This window comes from Balaenoptera ricei, chromosome 2, assembly GCF_028023285.1.
Source record: "Balaenoptera ricei isolate mBalRic1 chromosome 2, mBalRic1.hap2, whole genome shotgun sequence".
Lineage (NCBI taxonomy): Eukaryota > Metazoa > Chordata > Mammalia > Artiodactyla > Balaenopteridae > Balaenoptera > Balaenoptera ricei.
Window position 1 is genome coordinate 37,158,906 of NC_082640.1, and position 22,109 is coordinate 37,181,014.

The 22,109-nt window shown below is 42.2% G+C and overlaps 1 protein-coding gene and 1 non-coding gene across 11 annotated transcripts in view; one reads left to right on the forward strand and one right to left on the reverse strand.

The window, feature by feature from the left end:
* Positions 1–2,997: 2,997 nt before the first annotated feature.
* Positions 2,998–3,070, reverse strand: TRNAR-CCU (transfer RNA arginine (anticodon CCU)). Its single transcript has one exon. It is a non-coding gene; the product is annotated as a tRNA-Arg (tRNA).
* Positions 3,071–5,534: 2,464 nt separating this feature from the next.
* SEC11A (SEC11 homolog A, signal peptidase complex subunit) overlaps positions 5,535–22,109 on the forward strand; it is a 70,078-nt gene continuing 53,503 nt past the window's right edge. For 3 of the 10 annotated variants that reach the window (XM_059912400.1, XM_059912401.1, XM_059912393.1), the window contains exon 1: positions 20,005–20,173. In XM_059912400.1, the coding sequence (XP_059768383.1) occupies positions 20,123–20,173 (51 nt within the window). In that variant the 5' untranslated portion in view covers positions 20,005–20,122. Of the gene's footprint in view, positions 5,558–19,994; positions 20,174–22,109 lie in introns of those variants that run through there. The other 7 variants (XM_059912397.1, XM_059912403.1, XM_059912399.1 and 4 more) reach the window with 6 other exon arrangements.

Below are 22,109 nucleotides of genomic sequence, written 5' to 3' on the forward strand. Positions count from 1 at the left end.
AGTGAACATCTATCATCTCTTATAGATACATAATAAAAGAAAGAGAAAAAAATTGTTTTCCTTGTGATGAAAATTCTTCGGATTACTCTCTTAACAACTTTCATATATAACATACAGCAGTGTTCATTATATTACTCATGTTGTACATTACATCCCGAGTACTTACAACTGGAAGTTTGTACCTTTTGACCACCTTCGTGCAATTCCCCTTCCCTTCCCCATCTCCCTCCCCATACCCTTGCCTCTGGCAACCATAAATCTGATCTCTTTTTCTTAGTTTGTTTGCTTGTTTCTTTGGGGTTTTTTTGAAGTATAACTGACCTACAGCACTATGTTAGTTCCTGGTGTTCAACACAGTGATTTGATATTTTTATACATTACAGAATGATCACCACCCCATTGCTTAATCTTGTGTTTATCATTTTCTTGCTCTTAAAAATATTTTTATGTAAAAAATAAACATTTTAGGGCTTTCCTGGTGGCACAGTGGTTAAGAATCCACCTGCCAATGCAGGGGACAAGGGTTCGAGCCCTGTTCTGGGAAGATCCCACATGCCACGGAGCAACTAAGCCCGTGCGCCACAACTACTGAGCCCGTGTGCCACAACTACTGAAGCCCACGCACCTAGAGCCCGTGCTCCGCAACAAGAGAAGCCACCGCAATGAGAAGCCCATGCACCACAACGAAGAGAAGCCCCCACTCACCACAACCAGAGAAAGCCCGCACACAGCAACAAAGACCCAACACAGCCAAAAATTAAAAAAAATAAAATTTAAAAAAATTAAAAAAATAAAAAAAAACAAAAAACATTTTATTAAAAATAATAATTTTTTTTTTGGCTGCACCATGCGGCTTGCAGGACCTTAGTTCCCCAACCAGGGATCAGAGCCACGCCCTCAGCAGTGATAGGTGCGGAGCTTTAACCACTGGACCACCAGGGAATTCCAAAAAAATTATTTTTAAAAATTGTCCTAGCTTTATAAAAATTTAAAGTTAAAAAGTCTTGCTTCTTTAGGGAACCCTCCTACACTGTTGGTGGGAATGTAAATTGGTACAGCCACTATGGAGAACAGTATGTAGGTTCCTTAAAAAACTAAAAATAGAGCTACTGTATGATCCAGCAATCCCACTCCTGGGCATATATCTGGAGAAAACCATAATTCAAAAAGATACATGTACCCTAATATTCATTGCAGCGCTATTTACAATAGCCAGGACATGGAAGCAACCTAAATGTCCATCGACAGAGGAATGGATAAGGAAGATGTGGTACATATAAACAATGGAATATTACTCAGTCATTAAAAAGAATGAAATAATGCCATTTGCAGCGACATGGATGGACCTAGAGATTGTCATACTGAGTGACATAAGTCAGACAGAGAAAGACAAATATCATATGATATCGCTTGTGTGTGGATTCTAAAAAAATGGTACAAATGAACCTATTTACAAAAGAGAAATAGAGTCATAGATGTAGAAAACAAACTTATGGTTACCAAGGGGTAAAGAGGGGGAGGCGGGAGGGATAAAATGGGAGATTGGGATTGACATATATACAACACTATATATAAAATATATAACTAATAAGAACCTACTGTATAGCACAGGGAACTCAATACTCTATAATGACCTACATGGGAATAGAATATAAAAAAGAGTGGAGGGACTTCCCTGGTGGCGCAGTGGTTAAGAATCCACCTGCCAATACAGGGGACACGGGATCGATCCCTGGTCAGGGAAGATCCCACATGCTGCGGAGCAACTAAGCCCATGCGCCACAACTACTGAGTCCACTTGCCGCAACTGCTGAAGCCCGTGCACCTAGAGCCCGTGCTCTGCAACAAGAGAAGCCACCACAATGAGAAGCCTGCGCACCGCAACAAAGAGTAGCCCCTGCTCACCGCAACTAGAGAAAGCCCGCATGCAGCGACGAAGATCCAACACAGCCAAAGATAAATAAATTTTTTAAAATTTTGTATATGTCTATGTATTTACATACATACATAAGTATATATTTGTGTGTGTGTGAACATGCATACATATTTCCAAAACATATATTATTAATTTTAGTTGTTTTGTTTATTAAAGTAGTATCATTCCCTACATAATAACCTGGGACCTTTTTTTAAAAATTTAACTACAGTTGATTTACAATATTGTGTTAGTTTCAGGTATATAGCTTCAGATTCTTTTCCATTATAGGTTATTACAAGATATTGAATATAGTTCCCTGTGCTATACAGTAAATCCTTGTTCTTCATCTATTGATATTTTATACATAGTGGTGTGTCCTGGGACTTCTTTTTCACTTTTCATGTTTTATTGCTAAGATCCATCTCAGGTTTGTTGCCTGGAGCTGAGTTTATTTATGGTTGCTGCTGTCGACTATTTCAATGTGTAAATATGCTAATATTACTTTGTTGCTGGCAGCAAAGGCTCTTGGTACCCTGTATTCTTCCCTTTGGCCCACAACTGGTTTTAGCCAAATATGCGGTAGCCAGTTTTGTGGGGGCCTCCCATTTACTGACAATGCGCACCTCAAGTGCTAGGCTGTGGGCCTCTCCAATTTCTGCTTTAAGGCCTTCTCAAAAGCCACAAGAGCCTTCTCAGCCCTCTCCCAAACACAGACTGAAAGTAAAGAGCATTAACCCTCAACCAATGGGGGATGTAAGCCAAGGGATAAATGCCCCAAGCTCCCTTTCTTCAGATGGACAATTCCGGGAGGCATTTTTTTTTTAATACGGGATTTTAAAAAATATTTATTTATTTATTTATTTATTTATTTGACTGTGCTGGGTCTTAGTTGCAGCACACGGGATCTTTGTTGCTGTGTGTGGGATCTTAGTTGCGACATGCGGGCTCTTAGTTGTTGCATGAGGGCTTTTAGTTGTGGCACGCAGCATCTTCAGTTGCAGCACATGGGATCTTTAGTTGTGGCATGTGAATTCTTAGTTGTGGCATGTGAACTCTTAGTTGCAGCATGTGGGATCTGGTTCCCTGACCAGGGATCGAACCCGGGCCTGCTGCATTAGGAGCACAGAGTCTTAGCCACTGGACCACCAGGGAAGTCCCTGGGAGGCATTTTGTATATTTCTCAGAGGTCTCCATGGAATCACACTCCTTATGTTGGCGTTTCCTGCTACTTTGCCTCAATCTCTCCCTCTTATTCACCCCTGCTGCCTGAGATCACTTCCCAAATGAACAACTTGCACCCAAGTCCTTGTCCCAGTCTCTGCTTTTGGGGACTTCAAACTAATACAACCAGTTTCCTGATCATGAGCATTTGGATTGTTGCAGGTTTTTGCTATTGCAAAAGAGCTACTAAGAATATTTGTATAAAACCCACTGGTGCACAAGTGCAAGAATTTCTCTTGCATATTTATACAGGAGTAGACTTGTTGGGTCAAAGACTAAGTGAAATTTCAGCTTTACAAGATAATTCCAAACTGCTAACCAAAGTGGTTTTTACCAATTTACAGTTTCAACAACATTGTATACAAGATCTTATTGATCCAAATCCTCTTCAGCACTTGGTTTTGTCAGATTTCTTAATGTTCACCTCTCAAATAGATATTGAATAGAATCTCATTGTGCTCTCAGTTTGTACTTCTTGATGATTAATGAGGTTGAACATGTATTCATATATTTATTGACCATAAATGTTTCATCTTTTGGGAAATGTCTCTTCAAAGCTTTTGCCTATTTTTCCATTGCTTGACTGTCTTTTCCTCATTAATTTTACAAATTCTTTTACAGTTATGGTTATTCTCCTTTGAAACTCAGAAGCTCAAAATCAAATTAACCATAATCTTCACTGAATATTACCCTTTTCCTGGTTACAAAATTAATGCATGCTTGTTGTAAAAGAAACATGTAAAGAATACAGACATGTTTAACTTAGAAAGCCTTCCTTGCTGTCAGCTCCAGCCCACCTCCAAGCAGGAATAATTCCCATGAATTGTCTGCCATCCCATATTTCGAGGATTTTGTTGTCACATCTCTCTCCCAGATTAGACTGATAATTTCCCAAGGGTAAGGACTGTGTTGTACTCATCTTTGTATCCTCAGGCCCAGGCATAGTGCCTGGTTTAGACCTGGAACGCAGTACATTATTGTTGAATGAATTGCTGAAAGCTGGGTTAGAACAGAAATTTTAAAGTTACAAGAAGACTTCAGTTTGGAACAGAGGATTCAAGTAAAAGTGGGAGATAGCACTGGTAAAATGTGTTAGGGCTTGATTACCAAAAGTCTTGGCCGTTAGGCCACAGTGTTTGATTTTTATCTTGGAGGCAGTCAGCCAGGGAGGCATTCAAGACTTTTCAGGTGGAGGGAGGTTATTTGTTCTTATGTTTTTACCAGCAACAGAATTAGAACAAAACATTGACAATCCAGTCATCTAATGGCAATGTACAGGATGTAAAGCGGAGGAGGTTGGGGAAAATGAAACTGAAGACAGAAAAATGAATGAATCAAGAAGTTATTAACTTCTGGGGGGACATAGGCACCCATGAAAAACATGAGAACTATGTTTCTGTCAGAAAAATAGACATAAACCCAAGCCCATGCACTTTTTAAGAACCCTTTGTTCTTGGGTTGGTTATTCTAAGAGTGAGAGAATAAGAACCTGAACCATGGGGCCAGGATGTGTTCATTCATTCAGACATGTTTATCCATCTCCTGCTACGTGCAAGGCACTGGGCTGAGTGCTGAGAACAGTTTGAGGCGTGGAGTATGGTATGGCATGGTGGCCAAGAGCATAGACTCTGAGCCCAACGGTCTGATTGCAAACGCCTGCCAGAGGTTTGGGACCTTGGCTAATTTACTGAAGTCATCTACACCCCACAGGTGTTTTACAGAGACAGTACTATCACCACCCTTGTGATTAAGGGGGTCCTACATCTGTATAAAGCACTTAGAATTCACAACATGCAGGGAGCCCTCAGCAGAGTTGTAAGGCAGAAACCAGAGTGGAGAGCAAGAGGAGGAAGCAGAGGGCATGGGCTTTATTTCAAGAACTTTTGTTAAAATAGAGGAGAGAGAAGACTAGAAGGGGAAGTGAGGGCAAGGAAGGTTTTTTTGTTTGTCTGTGTTGTTTTTTAAGATGAAAGATATCCTCAATGCTCACAAGGAGGATGCAGTAGAGTGGGAGAGGCTAAAGACACATCACTGATGATCTGTTCCTTCCCGCTGAGGGTACCCAGATGGCAGGAGGGGAGGGCTCTCCGGCAAAGGTGAACGGCCCGGCTTTAGCTAGGAAGCCACTTCCGCTTGTGAGCTGGGGGAGTGGCGCTGAGCGTTGCGTGGCTGCAGGTGCTGGCTCTGAAGTAACACAGGCAAGCGAGAAGGAATCTCACGGGGGGGGGGGGGGCGAGGAGCGGCGGCTGGTGGGAGGTCTGAGGAGAGAGAAGAAAAAGTTGTGCCATACCATTTAAAAATGGGATGGTCAGAAACTAGAGGAAGCAGACTAGACTGCCAGGAGCTGGTAAATTTACAAGGGTACTGATCTGCCTGGTTGGGAACTCCAGGAGGAGGGAAACATCCAAAGAAGGGGTGGTGAGTGCCAAATGTCACGGTGGTGAAGTTGGGGAGAATGGGGACGGATAGGGGACCGCTGGATTTGCCAGCGGACTGGTCATTACTGAAGTAGGGTCTGGAGGGTCACTGTAGTGTCAGAGCAGATGACACATGGCAGAGAAGAAAGGAGAGAAAGAACGGCAGGGTAGTAAAGCACATGCACTCCAAGAACACTGACTGTGAAATGAAAGGGCAAAGTAAGACATTAACCAAAGAAAGTAACTAAGTCAGTGAGGTGTATTTTTCTTTCTAAAGGTCGGGAAAGCTTTGTATACATAATTATTTAATTTATTTATTTATTTATGTGTGTATGTATTTATGTATTTATTTGCCGCGCCTCCCAGCTTGCAGGAATCTTAGTTCCCCAACCAGGGACTGAACCCAGGCCCCCTGCAGTGGAAGCGTGGAGTCCTAGCCACTGGGCCGCAGGGGAATTCCCTAATTATTATTATTTTTTAATAAGGCAAAGGCAGCAATTGTACATGCTGGCAGGAATAGGGCTCCCCAAAGCCAGCAGGGGTATAATACAAGCATAACATGGTAATAAACAGCTCCTCTGAGCCAGATGTTTTCCATAAGACGACGTTATCACCAATTTATAGAGGAAGAAACTGAGGCTTAGAAAGTGAAGTCACTTGCCCCAGATCATGCTGCTAGTATGGGGCAGAGTCAGGATGTGAACCAGGTCTTATGGCTCTAAAGCACCAATGCTTGTCTACTCGTATACCACAGATAAGCAGAAAAGCTGGCACTACTCAGGAGGAGGGACTGAGGGAAGGAAGAAAGAGTTGGGAGAGACGTGTGTACTAATGATTTGTGTTTATTTAGAATTACTCTCCTTCCCGCTCACATATGTAAATGTATGGACTTTTGAAGTTGGCATTATTGGGAAAGCCTTGCTTTACGTAGGAGAAAATTCAAGCCAGAGAACTGAGGTGACCTTTCTGTAGTAAGAGGATTTGTTGGCATGCTCCAAAAGTTACAGCTGAAGACGCAGGACAATTGGGTAGTCAACTGATTCACCCAACCCTCTACCCAAATGGTTGCTTCATGGGAGCATCAATCTCCTAATTCAAGGGAATGGAGGGGAAAAGAGTTTGTACATATTGACAAATTGTTTATTACAATTATCAACCTGAGACCTTTTGTGGTATATTCTCATCTATGAATGTTTTCTGATAGGTGACTTCAAAATATCTGCCTAAAGAACAGATCTCATTTCTTTTTGCTAAACTCCCACGTGCAGTGAACACAGAGTAAACCAAAACTAAACCATAGTCCAAAGGGAACTGTGTAGTGTTATGGTCAGGTCACAGGCTCCGGCCAGGGATAGAAACTGAGAGCTTTGGTGAGCAAACTGGGCAACTAGGACCCAAGGTCAGGACACAGGGGTCAGACCCTGTTGCCACACCAAAGTTCCAGCCCCAGAGGTCACAACAAAGGCAGTGGAGAAAATGCCAGGGTTCATGGGCATTTAGTAGACCAGGAAAGGACTGAAAAAGCAGATCTGAGCAGAAAAGAGGTAGCCACCTGACCCAGCTTGCAAATTAACCTCTACATGCCCACAAATGCAATTTTAAATTATCTAATAGTCATATTAAAAAGAGTGAAAAGAAATAGGTGAAATTAAATTTAATGTATTTTATTTAACTCAATATATCAAAAGTATTATCATTGCAACTTCTAACCAATATTGCCAATAGTTTACATTTCTTGTTTCATCCTACATCTTCCAGATCTAGGATGTATTTTATACTTGCAGCACACATCTCAGTTCAGACTGGCCCCATTTCAAGTGCTCAGTGGACCATGTATCAAGCAGCCCAAGCTTAAGAAAAATTGAATTATTTTGTCTAAATATTTTTCTCTTCTTTCTTTCTTTCAAAACATGTTGAATTGGGTAGGACTGAATTATGAAGAAGTGGATGGAAACTCTCATATTCTAAGAGTCTCCAGTTTGAAATTTTAAATGTTTCAGGTACAGCTCTCCCAGTCGATTTTCTTTCTATCCCTGAGAAATGGCTTTTTTTGTTTGTTTGTTTGTTTGTTTTTAGCTCCACGGTGCACAGAATCGCTTGGGAATCTAAAAAGGCAGGGAATGTGATGCATCACAGGGAATGTGATGCCTGCTACCAAATGTTCATTCCTTCTGTTCACTTGTTCGTTTATTTTTTTCCTCTTAACAACAGTTACTAAACACCAGCCATGGGTCAGTTGCACCTAGGGCTAGTTTTACAGGCATATTCCCTGGCTTGTGAAACCTACAATTTAGCAGAAAAGCCAGGCAAATAAGTAAAATAAAATGTAGTAAGTGTTGTGATAGGGGAAATATGAGGGGCTGAGTGGCTACTGAGGAGAATAATTTAACCCATCTTGGAGAGATAAGAGAAGGCCTTTGGAGAGGAGGAGGGAATGAAGATTGCCTAAAGAGTGGCTAAGAAAAGGGAGAAGGGAGGGCTGGAAAATGCTCGAGGCAGAAAGAGCAGAGGTAGGGAAGGCCCAGAAGCTTTTTGTGGAACTGAAAGAAGCTTGGTGCGATTGGGGCCCCCAGGGTGAGAGGTAAGGCTGGTATCATGCATTTTTCTCTGGTCAGCCTATTTAACACTGGGAGCTGGAAGGCAGGATGTTGACAAATCTGGAATAGGCAGGCCCAGCACAGGAAGTACTCCACCCCAAAAGTATTCCTTCACCAGTTCAGTTCAACTTTACTAGTTACAGCCTCAAGTGGGTTAACTAGCTCTTCTTTATAAAAGCAAGAATTTCTCCTACAGTGATTATTCTCTTTTCAGATTATGTCAGGCCTTGATACTGTATTTCTGATTCAGACAATTGAACATGATTGAAGTTCCATGTACCAAAGGACAAATAAAAGTACATATAAAATTCAGGAGTGGAACTAATGAAGCAGTGTTAATCCTGCCCAGGGGAGGTCTGAGCAGGCTTCACACAGCAGATGACACTTAAACAGGGGCTGGAAGAAGTAGGAGTTTCTCAGGCCTCCATGTGGAAGGACATTCTGATAATAATAATAGCCATTATTTACTAAGTATCAGGTACCATTCTAGTGGTTTACATTCTTAGCTCACTTTATCTTCATAAAAACTTTAGATACCACAATCCCTGCTTACAGATAAAGAAACTGAGGTACAAAGAAGTAAAATAACTTGTCTAGAGTCACACAGTTTGTAGAGGGTAAAGCAGTTTGGTCCAGAACTCTTCATTAACCCCTCTGTCACATCCTGGGGCTGCAGGTGTTTGCATATGCCTGGGTTGTGTGGCGAAGCGTTGACAAGAATCAAAGATCAGACTGATGAGAGAGGCAGTGGCCAAACCATGCAGAGTTTCAGCACGAGCACCTTGAAGACAGGCTCATAGTAGCCTTTAGGTTAATGTTTTTTATTACTTCAGTGAAAGTATAAATGATTGCTAATGATCATATCTTTGAATGTAGTTACATTAAGAGAACATTATATTCAAATCCAGATTTACACAAACCACATTTCGAGTGGTGATTCATTGCCTCAACAGATTCCCACAGGATCCCTAAGCTATCAAGAAGAGCCAACCCCTATCATTGGCTGTAAGATGCAAAAGCTCAAAAGGCAACTCATCAGTGACAGAGGAGGTGTAAGCCGCAGTTAGGGGGAGAGGTTACGGTTGCCCCGACTCTTGGCCCTTCACCCACAGGACCTCCACATTCACAACACGGCTCTCTCCTCTCTAAGAACTAAAAAACAAACAGCAAGGCCCCTTTCTCCTTTTAGCCAAAGTAGAATGGCCAAACAGGAAACTGGTGCCCTCCACCCCCCGACCCCTTGTACACACATACCAACCCGGAAAGCCTGCGCTTCTTTCTCCCAGCTGCCCTTGCAGCTGTCCAGGACTTTTTAAAGAGAGCGCTCCAAAAATCTTCCAGGGAAACTTGAGTGACTCTAGTAATCTCTCTGCACAGAAGGCACCTTTGATTTGGGGGAATGATATTTCTTCCTGACGCCCCATGTTATACAGAGCTACTGCATCTTTTATTTATTTATTTATTTTTGGCTGCGTTGGGTCTTCATTGCTGCGCGGGCTTTTTCTAGTTGCAGTGAGCAGGGGCTACTCTTCATTGCAGTGTGCAGGCTTCTCATTGCAGTGGCTTCTCTTGTTGCGGAGCACGGGCTCTAGGCACACGGGCTTCAGTAGTTGTGGCACGCAGGCTCAGTGGCTGTGGCGCACGGGCTTAGTTGCTCCACGGCATGTGAGATCTTCCCGGAACAGGGCTCAAACCCGTGTCCCCTGCATTCTTAACCACTGCGCCACCAGGGATGTTCCAAACTACAGCATCTTTTAAAACCATGGTCTCTGATGACCATAGCCACCGGGTTGGTGGGCAGAAAGTCTCATCTCTTGAGCCCCTGACCTGACCTTGGGGAGGCTGTGTGGATGGGTCCTCCCAGCAAACCCAGATAGATCCTTTTGGGAGGTGGCACCGGGGAAGAGCTAGGCTTCCAGTGTGGTCTGTGCACTGGCCTGCCCTGATATGCCTGGGCCACTTCCTTTCCTGTCAGGGTCATAAGGAGTCCTTCTCCTTCCACCCACCACTTCCTTCATTGGGAAGGTCAAGGAGAAACTGGTGAGATCATAGTTTTTTTTGAATAGGGTTTTCAAAAATAGAGTCAACTTTGCTTCTGCTGTAGACACCCTTGATTTGTATAAAAGTGACTAACCGGGGCTCAGTTGTATAATGACAGGCCTGAGGATTTGGACATCAGTTTGAACCCACTTCCTATTTTTAATAATTATTATCATTCATTGTCCACTTACCATTTGTCATCCATTGTGCTAATGGCTTTACTAACATGTACTATCTTGTTTAACCTTCGAATGATGAAAATGATTTTTATTCCCATTTTACACATCAAAAAACTGAGGATAAAAAGAGTTAACTGACTGGCTCAAGTCACACAGCTAGTGAGTGGTTGATCTGTAATTCAAAGTCAACTGGACCTGACACACTCTATAAGATGCTTCCTTCAAGCAGGCCTATATATTGATATAAAGGAAAATACTAGGCATGCCATTGTGATTGATGGGGTCCAAAAGACTTATGTGTTTGGAAAGATTGGCAGTCCAGTGAACAGAGAAAATAGCATGTTAGAGTCCCACATTCGGAAAAGTTAATTCCTTAGGCTTTACATCTTTATCTAGTGTGGGATCACCTGTCTTAAATATCTGAATTATTTTCATAAGAGATACTGTTTCCACCCCAGCACTGCAGGGAAACCTTCTTAAGCCTTTCCAGATCCACCCAGTTTGTATGAATCTCTCCAGGTCCTATTCCTTCCTAACTAATTCTTTTCAGCCCAATTATTTCTTACTCAGCCTATCTTTTCTTCAAAACTGTAAGCTCCAAGGAACGAAGCCTGGTTGTTAGCCATCTCCCCATACCTAACCCCATTTCTAATCTGTGCTTATGCTTCCTCTATTACAGTGCAAAGCTGGCCCAATTGTGGCCCAGCTTCCCTCAGGAATCTCCTTTGACTAAGGCATGCCTGAAAGATTCTTTTCTTCTCTAAGTTTCAATAGCATGTATAAACTAGCAGTTATACCTTAACTAGCTTTCTTTCATAAAGATACCTTTTTTTTTCTGCTGCAAGTGATACTGAAAGCTCTTCAAAGACTAGGGCTATATCTTCTGCTTTTTACTTTGATAAATCCATTTTCAGCCTAGAGCACACACTGTGGGCCACTATCCCTGTGGATCTGAGTGAGGATAATCCTATCCTTAGAATCATTCTTGGGTCGGGGGGTGGGCGGAGGGATAGACTGGAAGTTTGGGATTGACATGTACACACTGTTATATTTAAAATGGATAACCAACAAGGACCTAGTATATAGCACAGGAAACTCTGCTCAATATTATGTAACAACCTAAATGGGAAAAGAATTTGAAAAAGAATAGATACATGTATATGTATGACTGAATCACTTTGCTGTACACCTGAAACTATCACAACATTGTTAATCAAGTATATTCCAATATAAAATTAACAGTTAAAAAAAAAGAAGAATCATTCTTGATCCATCTGTCTCTGGAAGGTCTGGGCCTCCTCGGCTTTAAGACCTTCATTCATTCATTTGACAACTTTTTTTATGTGTTTGTTTCATGTAAGTTATTGGGAGTAAAAAGATAAGTAATAAGGCTCTTGCCCCCAGGAAACTCAGAGTCTGGTGAGAGCAACAGATACACAATACACAACTACACAATACACAATACACAAATGATGGTAAGTATGCAGGTAGGAGAAGTGCAGTGAAGGCTTCCCAGAGAAGGTGATGCATGAGCTGAATTTGAAAGGCAAGGAAGACTAAAAAGCACTGGGGTGAGATGGAGGTCTTTTCAGGCAGAGGAAGCAACTTACACAAAAGTGAGAGTATGCAGCGTTCAGGGAACTACACGCTCTTAAATGCGAGAGGAATGAGACCAGTCAGAGAGGTAGGCAGGGGCCAGATCACAAAGTGCCTTTTGTAGCATGCTAAGGAATTTGACCTTATCCCGCAAGTCAGGAGGATCTACTGAAAGATTTTATGTAAGGAGGTAACATCATCAAGTTAATGGTTTGGTTAAATCACTCTGGCTGCAGTATAGAGAGTAGACTGGAGTGAGGCAAGACATGGAGCAAGACTGCAGCTGGAAGACTGATTAGGAGTTCAATGCAATAATCAGGATAAGTGACAGTAGCATGAACCAAACTAGTGACAGTGGGAATAGAGAAAGTGGTCGGATAAGAGAGATATTAAGAAAGTAGAATAATAAGAGTTGGTAACTAATTGGATTTGGGAGTTGAGGGAGAGGGAAGAATCAAGAATCACAATCCGATTTCTTTTTTTTTTTAAACAGAAACTGTGATCTTTTTTATTTTTTTAAAAATATTTATTTATTTATTTATTTGGCTGCACCACGTCTTAGTTGTGGCACCTGGGATCTTCGTTACCAGGTGAGGGATCTTCATTGGCATGCGGGATCTTTTAGTTGTGGCATGTGGGATCTTTAGTTGCGGCATGCAAACTCTTAGTTGAGGCATGTGGGACAGGGATCGAACACGGGCCCCCTGCATTGGGAGCGTGGAGTCTTGGCCACTGGACCACCAGGAAGTCCCACTATCCGATTTCTTGTTTCTGTGATTGGGTGGTGCCTCTGTGGAGATTTGGAACATAAAAGGAAGAACAGCTGTTTTATGGAGAATAGTGAGGATGGAGACATTTAGACATAGTGAATTTGAGGTGTCTGCTGGACGTCCAAATGGAGCTGTCTAGAGGCAGTTGATATAATGGCCTGACCTCCAGGAGGAGATCAGAGTTGTAGACATTGGAGAGTTGAATGCATAGAGAAGATAGTTGAAGTCATGAGAACAGATAAGATCACTCAGAGGCAGTGTAGGGTGAGAAGATGGTGTGGGATTCCACCATTTAAGGAGCGAGCTATGGGACTTCCCTGGTGGTCCAGTGGTTAAGACTCCACGCTCCCAGTGCAGGGGGCACGGATTTGATCCCTGGTCAGGGAACTAAGATCCCGCATGCTGCACAGCGCAGCCAAAAAAAAGGAGTGAGTGAAAGAGTCCATGGTGGAGGCTGAGAATGACAAGCCGGAGAGATAGGAGGCAAGTTGGAAAAGGGAACCTAATGGACCTTGAGGTTTCAATCAGTTATTTTATGACTTTTAGCTGTGGGATGGGGCCAAGAACGAGCTTTCAGGGAATTGAAGAAAGATGTAAATGATGGTTAAATGGATATGTATATTTGTTGAAATTAATCAAGCTGTATGCATATTATTTATGCATTTTATTGCATGTAAATTGTACCTCAATAAAGCACTCAGCATAAACATTTTGAAAGAAAATTTGAACGTGATCAAATATGCTGGGAGAAGAGCATACTGAGGGAAAGAAATTAAGGGAGAGAAGGGATGATTAAGGGGAAAAGGTCCTGAGGAGGTGGAAGAGAGAAGCTTTGAGCAGGTGGAAGGATTAGCTTTAGACAAGGGATTAGCTTTAGAAAGAGGACTTCCTCTTTCACTGATGGAGGAAGAAATGAGGAAGAAGGAATGTTTATGGAAGTGGATAATTTGGATAGGAAGTAAGGTAGTAAGTTGAGTCTCTCTTTAATACTTTCTTTTCCCATGAAACTGGACTCCACATGTGGTGGTTTTAGAAATATGCCTACAAATTCTTTGATACTCCTCCCTTCAAAAGGTGGAACTTAATCTCCTCCTTTTGAGCTTGTACCAGACTCATTTCTCATGAATAAACTATGAAAGAAATGATGATATGTCATTTCAGAGATTAGGCTATAAAAAAGACTGCAACTTTTGTCTTGATAGGGTAAGCAACCATCCTGATTTACCTGGAACTGAGGGATTTTCTGGGATGCAGAAATTTCAGTGCAAAAACCCGGACAGTTATGGGAAAATCAGGATGAGTTGGTTATCCTAGGCTTGATCCTGTTCTTTTCTCTTTTGGATCATTCACTCTGATAGAAGTTAGCTGCCATGTTATAAGCTGCCAGAAGAGAGGTCCACGTGAAACTGAGGGAGACCTATGAGCAACAGCCAAGTAGGAACTGAGGCTTCAGTCCAACAGCCCAGGAATAACCAAGACCTACCAACAACTACATGAGTGAGCTTGGAAGCAGATCCTCCCTCAGTTAAGCCTTCAGATGAGACTGCAGCCCCTCTGGACAGCTTGACTATAACTTTATGAGAGACCTTGAACCTTAACCACCAGGGAGCTCCAAATTTCTGACCCACAAAAACTGTGAGATAATGTTTCTTGTTTTAAGTCGCTATGTTTTGGGGTAATTTCTTATACAGGAATAGATAACTAATCATCAGATCAATGAAAATGAGGGGAAAGTGGTGTGATAGGTTTCCAGGACCTAGCATGGTTGGATGACTTCTCCAGCAGCCCTAGACAACTCCAGACCATGTGTTTGTCTACTTCATATGCCACTGATATTATGCAATGTCCAACAGTATCTTTTTTTTCAACAATATCTTTTGATAAAGGAATTTTGCCAAAATCGTATTTAGCTTTTTTACTGAGCTATTAATCATTAACACTATGACTGACTTTAAAAGCTTTTTGGCCGGAATGTAACCTGTCACTGTTTTGGCTACAAAAAGTGTAACTTTAAAAGATAGCTTTATATTTTTGATCCCTTCTCTTATCTTTAGGAAGAAATTTTATTGAAGTTACATTAGGAAGCCTTATTTTGTACATTTTTCTTCCTCTAGAAAAAAAATATTTTTGATTATCAGATTGGCCACTGTGCTTTTTTAAAAATGGCACTAAAACTTCATTGACTTTATGACACTATTTGACCAAGTTTCATAATCTATGTAATGAAACATATGTAGTGTACTAGGAACCAGGGGCAAATAGACTACTAGTTTATTTTATTTATTAAAAAAAATTTTTTTATTGACGTGTAGTTGATCTACAATGCTGTGTTAGTTTCAGGTGTACAGCAAGGTGAATCAGTTATACATACACATATATCTACTCTTATTTACGTAAAAATTTTTTTTAATGTATACATTTTAAAATATTTATTTATTTATTTATTTAGGCTGCATTGGGTCTTAGTTGTGGCATGCAGGATCTTGGTTGCAGCATGCAGACTCTTAGTTGTAGCATGCATGCAGGATCTAGTTCCCGTACCAGGGATCAAACCTGGGCCCCCTCCACTGGGAGCATGGAGTGTTACCCACTGGACCACCAGGGAAGTCCCTCTACTCTTTTTTAGATTCTTTTCCCATATAGGTCATTACAGAGTGTTTTTTTTTTTTTTTTTTTGGCTGTGTTGGGTCTTCGTTGCTGCACACAGGCTTTCTTTACTTGCAGCAAATGGGGGCTATACTTCGTTTCGGTGCATGGGCTTCTCATTGCAGTGGCTTCTCTTGTTGTGGAGCACCAGCTCTAGGTGCGCAGGCTTCAGTAGTTGTGGCACGAGGGCTCAGTAGTTGTGGCTCGGGGGCTCTAGAGCGCAGGCTCAGCAGTTGCAGCGCACAGGTTTAGTTGCTCTGCGCATGTGAGATCTTCCCAGACCAGGGATCAAACCCGCATACCCTGCACTGGCAGGTGGATTCTTAACCACTGCACTACCAGGGAAGCCCCATAATTAACACTTCTCTTTTTCAGCTGTTCATCATAATTCATTACACTTGTGGATTACCCAGCCCCAGCACAGTCAGATTCACCCAGTATGTGTATTTGCACTGTATTCCTGGGCAACGTTTCAGTTACAACTTTTTTCTGAGTTTGAAAGTATTCAGTGTCCTGATTTAACTTTCAACTAACTGATTTGAATTAATGTCCATTTTTGTGAATTGAAAATAAAATGTAACACAATGAAATTTAAAATTTAACACATAAACAATAACACATATTATGAAAAAATACATCAACTGAACATTATTAGCTGAGACAAACTATAGAGCAACCTAAACTTTAAGAGTGAAATGACTATTGAGATGTTACATGATTTGAGAAAATCATGATTAATCTGACATTTAAAATTTATGAAGTAGATGTGAATAAAAGCTTCTCATCCCACTAAAATATCCTGTAGATAACTTGATAGATCACTGGTTCAGGGACCTCATGTTGGAAAAGTGCTGGTAGATTGGGAGAAAGTTGCAGTCACATGACTAGAGGACTCATTGAAGGGGAAAAGAGAAAGGAGAGCAAAAACTAAAAGGAAATGTACAGTGTGATCCCATTTATGTTAAAAAGTGAGTGTAAATTTTAAGTACATAGGAAAAAAGCACTAGAAGGAAAAAGTGTGTAGTGGTGATCAGTCTAGAGAGGGGAGAGACTAGGAGAGCAAAGGGAACCCATCACATTCTACTCTATATATGCTTATCTTTTTTTTTTTTTTAGGAACATTTATTTATTTATTGGCTGTGTTGGGTCCTCTTTGCTGCATAGGCTTTCTTTAGTTGCGGCGAGTTGGGGCTACTCTTCGTTGCAGTGTGTGGGCTTCTCATTGTGGTGGCTTCTCGTTGCGGAGCATGGGCTCTAGGCGCGTGGGCTTCAGTAGTTGTGGCACGCGGGCTTAGTTGCTCCGTGGCCTGTGGGATCTTCCCAGACCAGGGCTCGAACCCGTGTCCCCTGCACTGGCAGGTGGATTCTTAACCACTGCACCACCAGGGAAGTCCCTATGCTTATCTTTTTTATTTCAAATTATGGTCAAATACACATAACAAAAAACGTACCATCTTACCTGTTTTTAAGTGTAGAGTTTAGCAGTGTAAGTGCATTCACATTGCTGTGCAACCTACCTCCAGAACTTTTCTATCTTGAAAAATTGAAACTCTGTATCCCTTAAATAATAACTCCCCATCTCATCTCCCTAAACCCTTAAACACTGTTCTTCTTTCTGTCTCCATGAATCTGACTATCCTGGGTACCTCATATAAGTGGAATCAGACAATATTTGTCCCTTTGTATCTGGCTTATTTCAATTAGCATAACATCGTCAAGGTTCATCCATGTGGTAGGATATGTCAGGACTTCATTCCTTTTTAAGGCTGAATAATATTCCATAGGCTGTTTATACCACATTTGTTTATTCATTCATCCATTGAGGGACACTTGGGTTGCTTCCACATTTTGGGTATTGTGAATAATGCTACTATGAACATGGGTGTACAAAAACCTCTTCAAGACCCTGCTGTCAATTCTTTTGGGTATATACCCAGCAGTGGAATGTCTAGGTTGCCTGTCATGTTTTAATCTTTTATGGTGAGAATGTACTCATGTATTATTTGTATAATTTAAAACATATGGAGAAAAGAGTCAGGTACTGTTAAGAAAGCTGGGGATAGAAGGGTGGAAAAGGTCCCTGCCCTCACAGAGTTTATGTGTATTTTTCTCCACAGGCCTTCCTAATTTGGAGAAATCAGGAATTCATATTTCAACTCAGTAAGTGTGGGTTACCTATGGGCAACAGTTAGGGATACCTCACCCCCGCAACACACGTATTTTAAATTCAGCAAATATTTGTTGGGTGCCCAATACTTGTCAGGTTGTACATTTGCCACTGGGAATTTAACAACAAACAAGAAATCAATGGTTCTTTTTTCTTTTTCTTTTTCTGTAACAGCTTTATTGTGATATAATTCACATCCCATACAGCTCACCAATTTAGTGTATTCATGGTTGTACAGTTATCACCACAATCAATGGTGGTGGTGGTTTTTAGTGTATTCATAGGGTTGTACAGTTATCACCACAATCAATTTTAGAACATTTTCAACACCCCACCAAAAAAGAAACCCCATACCCATTAATATCACTTCCCATTTCTCCCAACGCTCCTGCCCTAGGCAATCACTGCTTTCTGTCTTTATGGATTTGCCTATTCTGGACATCTTACATAAATGGCATCATATAATTCATGGTCTTTTGTGACTAGCTTCTTTCATTAAGAAGAAATGTTTTAAGAACCTAATGTTTTAAAGGTTCATCTGTGCTGTAGTATTTGTTTTTGTTGCTAAATAATATTCCATTGTATGGATATACCACATTTTGTTCATCCCTTCATCAGTTGATGAATATTTGGGTTATTTGCGCTTTTTGGTTATTATGTATTATGCTGTCATGAACATTCATGTGCAAGTTTTTGCGTGGACATATGTTTTTAGTCCTCTTAGATATATACCTTGGAGTGGAATTGCTGGTTAATGTGGTCAAGATAGTAACTACAGTAATATAGTTAATATGTTTAACCTTTTGAGGAATTGCTCTATTTTCTAAAGTGGCTGCACCATTTTACATACCCACCACCAGTGTTCCATCCTCCCCCAAACTCATAATAAAAACTGTTTTTTTTATTATAACCATCCTCAAATATACTTAACTTTTTATTGTGAAATAATTTTCAATTTAAAGAATTGCTAGGATAGTACAAAGAGTTCCAGTGCTATTTCCTCACTCAGCTTCCCCTGGTGTGAGATAATCAATATTTTGAAAAAGAAAGAAATAATAGCCAGAGACCAGTTCCAGTTTTTCTTGTCCTAGGTGTTAGGAGCTTCTGCCAGTCAAAGCAAAGACTATTTATATGCAGACGTGCCTGACTTAAAATGGTTTGACTTACAACTTTTATATTACTTTAACCATGGTGTGAAAGTGATACGCATTCACTAGAAAGTGTACTTCTTTTCCCAGTATGATACTCTCTTCTGGTGGTGAGCAGCAGCAGCAGCAGCAGCAAGCCACAGCTCCCAGTCAGCCACATGAGCACAGATGGCAAACAACCAGTATACTTACAACCTTTTGGAGCCACACAACCATTGTCTTTCACTTTCAGTACAGTAGTCAATAAATTACATGAGATATTCAACACTTTATTATAAAATACACTTGTGTAGGACTTCCCCGGTGGTCCAGTGGTTAAGACTCCACACTTCCACTGCAGGGGGCACGGGTTCGGTCCCTGGTCCGGGAAGTTCCACATGCCCAGCAGTGCGGCAAAAAAATAAAAACAAAAAACGGTTTGCATCAGATGATTTTGTCCAACCATAGGCTAGTGTGTGCTCTGCTTGCTTAAGGTAGGCTAGGCCAAGCTACGATGTTCAGTAGATTAGGCGTATTGAATGCATTTTTGACTTACGGTATTTTCAACTTACCATGGGTTTATTGGGAGGTAAGTCAAGGAAGATCTGTATAGAGACAGAAGTCAGCGATAAGAGGGTCACATTATGGTGCCCGAGGTAACAAAACCAGGTTTTCGTCTAGTAGACAATCAGATCCTGTTAGCAAGGTCAATTTCGGGGAGGAAGGGACTACCTCACAACCCGCACTACTGGTGCTCTCATCACACGGATGCATGGTTTGGTAGCTTTCTAATCCTACCGGGCTGTTTTCTCTCCAGCCAAGAGTTTCTTGAACTCCTGAAAGCGTCAGGCAGTGCTCTGAAAGTCACATCCTCCGCCCTTACCCAACAGCACTTATTTAAACACCTCAGCCGTCAGTTTCCCGTAGCGCAGGAGACCGGCCGCAGCAGAGGAAGCAAGGCGTGGCGACACATCTAGGGCCACACCCAGACCCACGACCGGGGCTTGAACGCGCCGGCCGCTCAGGGGCCTTTTCTGCCCTCAGACTCCAGAAACACGGCTCCCTATTGGCCAGGCGTGCACCAGGGCCCGCCTTCTGGAAGTTGCAGGGCGGCCTCCTATCTAACCCCGAGTGGCGGCCTCCTTGTGGGGCCACGGGGCTGAGAGAGGGAAGTGGGCTTCATTCTGTTCTCAGCAAACGAGGTTCGGGGTACGAGAGCCCTCTTACAGCGAGGTCAGGCCAGGAGGCTGGATTAGGATGGTCGCCAGACCCTTTGTCTGCTCGCCCCGGCGAAGGGGCGGGGCCGCGCCGGTTCCGCTCCGGAAGCGGAAGTGCGGGCACCCTGGGGTTCTGTCCAGTGAGAGCTTGGCCCGTGCGCCAGCCGTTCCTCCCGCCGGTCACATCTCGCCGTCTTTTCTGCCCGTGTGCCCTCGCCGGCCCCGCCATGCTGTCTCTAGATTTTTTGGACGATGTGCGGCGGATGAACAAGCGGCAGGTGAGGTTGGCCGCCCACTGTTCCCCTTGTCCCTTCGACGCTGCCAGTGCGGTGCCCCGCGGACCTCTGGGCCCCAGTGTGAGGGCCAGAGCGGGTCGGACGCCTGGATTATTCCATCTCTTTGTGGGGTCTGTGTCCAGAGGTAGCTTTATCCGCCCCCTATTTTTAGCCGCTAGCTGATACGGGGCCTTATAAGGGCGGAGCGGGAAGCCTGGTCTTCACGTTCCATTGCCCCCTCTGAGGCAGGGAAGCCAGTGGAAACCGTAGGGCTCTTTGTAAGTGGGAGTTGGGGTTGCTTATTGTTTTAGGCTTAGTAAGGCGGCAAACTCGTGATTTCTCCAGTCGCAGCGACTTCCGATGGATTCCGGCAGCTAGGTTTAGCAGTTCACCGCTACTCTGGGATGCTCCGGAAGGCGGTTGCAAGGCCCCACAAAAGCCGTTTGGCTACTTTGAGCCCGTTACAACCTTTCTAGTACAGCTGGGTTTCAGCGGGCTGTCCTGACTTACTTGAACCACCTCCGAGTTCAGAGTTGAAACAGTTACTCTCCTTGCCCTTTAGTCCGCTTAGCATTAAGGTATACCTCAGGATCCTCGGGTATACCTCCCAGTGTTAGTGGTACAGGGATCCTGAAACTTCCATCTCCTGATTTTGTCCTTAAACCTTACTCCGTCTTGAACTTACAGATCATATTCCAAATGGTACTGGGAACACTGTTGTAATTATTTAGTCATTGGAAAAAGTTGCTCCTTTTTGTCTTCTACACCAAGTGTGTCTGTAGAGCCCACTTTTGCTTGCCTCGGACCTTTTTACAGTGTTTTGATGTTAAGAATTGTCCTGATGTCACTATTAAAGGTTTTTCTCTTGGACTTCTATTATGCACTATTTATATTTACCATTTAGGGAAGAAGATATACAACTTCCCCTTACTTCCCTTCAGACCTTAGCTAGCTCAGTGCCACCTCTTCTTAGACATGTTTCCTAATTCCTTCAGTCATAATTGATCATTTTTTTCCCCAAATTGCACAAAACGTTTCAGATTCTCACTTGTATAGTGTTTTTTCGTCCATATCTGAATTTCTAGGTGCAGAGACATTGCTTTGAAGAAACTCTTCTTTTGGGCCTACTGTTTATTGTACCCTGTGCTAAGTACAATTAGAGAAATGCAAAGATAGATAAGACAGATTCTGCCTTCAAGGAGCATAAATATGTAGAAAATGACTAAGGCAAAACAGTAACTATTTTGAGCTCTTGCTATGTGTGAAATGCTTTATATACCTGTGAGGTAGATAATGTTATTCCCATTATACAAGTGAAGAAAATGAGCAACCTCCCAGAGATTGTTAGGAAAGGATGTGAAGGATTGGATAGCATGGGGATGGGATGAGGGAAAGTTAGAAATGAGGTTTTACCTGCACATAATATCTGGGGGGAAAAATTGATACTGACTGTAGGTACCAAGAGCTAATTAGATGAAAAGAGGGAAACTAGAAGTTTCATCAAATGTCTGATTAATTTGAGTTGTAATTTTTTTTTCCTATCAGGTTCATAGAGGAATAGTTTAGTACAGTAAACTCCATCCAGGGGAATTCCCTGGTGGTCCAGTGGTTAGGATTCCACACTTCCGCTGGATGGGGTCTGGGTTTGATCCCTGGTCGGGGAACTGAGATCCCACAAGCCGCGTGGCGTGGCCAAAAAAAAAAAAACAAAAAAAACAAACCTCCATCCATTTAAAGTGTATCAGTTGATAAGTTTCTACAGTTATATACACCCATTACAATCAAAATACAGAACATTTCTGTCACCCACAAGATCCCTTTGTAGTTCATTTCTTTAGCACTTGGCAACCACTGATTTGCTTTTTTGTCAGTATAGATGGGTTTGCTTTTTTAAAAAAATATTTTATTTATTTATTTATTTAGCTAGCTGCACTGGGTC